This window comes from Nicotiana attenuata, unplaced genomic scaffold, assembly GCF_001879085.1.
Source record: "Nicotiana attenuata strain UT unplaced genomic scaffold, NIATTr2, whole genome shotgun sequence".
Taxonomy (NCBI): domain Eukaryota; kingdom Viridiplantae; phylum Streptophyta; class Magnoliopsida; order Solanales; family Solanaceae; genus Nicotiana; species Nicotiana attenuata.
The window spans coordinates 37,662-40,659 of record NW_017673521.1 but is presented as its reverse complement, the minus strand read 5'-3'; the positions used below and the strand labels follow the sequence as shown (position 1 = coordinate 40,659).

General features: G+C 34.0%; 1 protein-coding gene across 2 annotated transcripts; it reads left to right on the top strand.

Annotated features, from left to right (window-relative positions):
* The first annotated feature begins 205 nt into the window (after nt 1–205).
* Nucleotides 206–1,675, top strand: LOC109216619 (protein EPIDERMAL PATTERNING FACTOR 2). 2 transcript variants are annotated; one of them, XM_019380791.1, is made up of 2 exons: nt 206–654; nt 1,246–1,675. In XM_019380791.1, the coding sequence occupies exons 1-2, from the start codon at nt 558–560 to the stop codon at nt 1,524–1,526; spliced, it is 378 nt and encodes a 125-aa protein (XP_019236336.1). In that variant the 5' UTR covers nt 206–557; the 3' UTR covers nt 1,527–1,675. The 2 variants fall into 2 exon arrangements, with proteins under 2 accessions (XP_019236336.1, XP_019236335.1); XM_019380790.1 differs by having other exon boundaries at nt 1,243–1,675.
* The last annotated feature ends 1,323 nt before the right edge of the window (nt 1,676–2,998 follow it).

The window sequence follows — 2,998 nt, the reverse complement described above, 5'->3', positions numbered from 1 at the left end:
TAATAAATACATCACGTGCAGTAGAAACAATTTCTGGGATTTTTTTCTTTTAAATCTGGATCATTCAAGTAAACAGGGAGACATTTATTGAAGTCACATTAGTCTAGCGTAATATCATAACTTTACTAGTATATTACATTTCCAACTAGTGTGTGCAGAATTTACATATACATTTAAAGCAGACTTGCTGTTCCATGCATGGCAAGCCACTTCTAGTCTCCATTGAAACTTTCACGAAAAATAAGCTCACCTTCCAATTACATGAGTAAATTCTACGTAGTAATAATTCCATAATCACTATCAATTGTGTGTGAATTGGGAAAATGCAATCACCATATCTCACAAGGTTCAAGCCCTGTTCATCACTGCAACTCTGCCTCTTTCATGTGATCCTTTTTTTGTGTTATCTCTTCATACTCTTGCCTGTGACTTGCTTCAATTCTACCTCCTTTTAAATATCCATGCATTTTTCAACATAACCAAACTTGTTTTCTACCATCAACTAGCTAAGAATTTGATCACAAAGCTAAGAGGAAAAAGAAGGACGTTTAGAGCCAATGAAGGGCTGCGTGTGCACCTCAACTGTTCTCATTCTTCTAATTGTGTTCCTCCCAGTTGTCATCAATGCCAGACATATTCGCAAGCTAAATTCACGTACGCTTCACTTCTTTTTTCTCTTTACACAATATACTTCTTGACAGATTTAACTTATACACACTAACAGAGTATTAAATTGATTTTAGTGCATTTTAGCATGTTAAAGTATAAGTATCATCTACTCTCTCTCTCTTTTTTCTTTTCTTTCTATATTAGCACATTAGACTTATTATATAGAGTTAAATGTTATTATAAGTCACATTGTAAGAAGAAAGTTAACAAATGTTGGTGCATGGAAGTTTAACTCTTTTTTTACCTTCAGTGGCGGAACTAGAAATTTATACAAGGGGTTCAAAAAAATTTAGGATTTTACAGTTGGAAATTGAACCTATAACCTAAACCAATTTTGAATCCCCTTTACTACTATTCTTGAATTTTTCTTTATGTTAAGGGATTCAACAGCTCACATATAATAAAAAAAGATCTCATTGTTACTCTATTTACATAGTGTAATTTTCTGACGAACCCCCTTCACTCTACATAGTTCCGCCCATGCTGACATCCACTAGCAAACTGTTAATTAAATCCCAATTAGGTGGGGAAAATTGCTTTTCATGATGTTGAATTTGTTGTTTATATAATTAGCAGAAGAGATGAATCAACCAGTGAGTCAAGTTAGCAGAAAAAAGGCGACGGCGAGTACAGAAATGATGTGGGAATTAAGAAGGGGATCAATGATGCACAAAAGAGCAGCAGATACATTGCAAATAGCAGGGTCAAGGTTGCCAGATTGTTCACATGCATGTGGATCTTGTAGACCTTGTAGATTAGTCATGGTTAGCTTTGTTTGTTCATCTCTTGAAGAAGCTGAGACTTGTCCTATGGCTTACAAATGTATGTGTCATAACAAGTCATACCCTGTTCCTTAAATGAGATTCAGAAAATTATTCACACAAATGTCATCATATAGAGTTTTTGTTTCTTAGAGCTTTTATTTGTACTTCCTTTTCCCATATGTAGGCAACATTCCTATGTGTAAACAAAGAGAATTACTACTAATTTCTGCACTCATTGATTTCCTTACACTATCTATTTTAATACTATGTAATCATAGGTTAGTTACCATTTTACTACAATTAAGTAATACTTATGATAAATATTTATCTAAAATGATAAATACTTGGAAGTTTGAGCTTCAAAATTTACACAGTCAACGCACAGAATATAAACTCAGTTTTCTATTTCACCTAATCTATAAATATTGGAAGTTTGAGCTTCAAATCTTTTCTTAACACAGTTTACTTGGAAATTTTTCTTTTTTTACTTTACTATGCTTTTTGTTAGAAATACATTTATAACAACTTTTTGAAATCCAACTTTACTCTCTTTCAAGTCCTTACTATTTCAACTCTTAGGCCCATCTTGGTTAGGAGCATATAGCCCAACCCATTACCCAAGTCCAGATTGAATGGAAAAATGACATTGTATAGCAGCTGTAAAAAATAACCGAAAAAATATATAAAATAAGTAAATTCTTTGGGTATTATACATTTTGTATGTTATATACAAAAACTATATAAAATTTATACACTTTTTCGGCCACTAGTTGTAAATAATTTCTGACGCAGGCTAAAAGTGATAATACTCCATTTCTAATGGATCAATTCCAGGGAAGCCAACTGGGCCTACGGTAAAACTTCGGGAGAAATTCAAAAATAGCCAGATTTACAAGTGGTCGTTCAAAAATAGCCCAGTTTCAAAAGTAATCGAAATCTAGCCACTTTTCATGTAAAGATAAATCTGAGCGAAAACACTGTTTAAAACCCGAAAAATACGTTAGTATATTATGTTGGAGTTCCAGCATAATTATACTTGAACTCCAGCATATTATACTGGAGTTCCAGGATAAGTATGCTGGAACTCCAGCATAATATGATGGAGTTCCAGCATAAGTACACTAGAACTCCAGCATAATATACTGGAGTTCCAGCAAGTATAACGGTCCAGTATAATATGCTGGAAGTTCATACACAAGTGCTCGAATCTCCAGTATATTATGCTGGAACTTTCCGTGTGTTGGAGTTCCAGCATAATATGCTGGAAGTTCATACACAGGTGCACCGAACTCCAGTATATTATGCTGGACCGGTCTCTGTTGCAACAAAATAGTGGCTATTTTTTATTGACTTGGTAAACACTGGTTATTTTTGAATGACCAGTCCGAAAACTGGCTAGACCGTGCTATTTTTACTAAAACTTCGTCGGTCCAAGTCTTAATTTGAGGTTGGTCTAGTATGCCATTTATTGGGGAGAAATTCAAAAATAGCCAGATTTACCACTGGTGGTTGAAAAATAGCCAAGTTTCAAAAGTCATCGAAATTTAGCCACTTTAAATATGAGC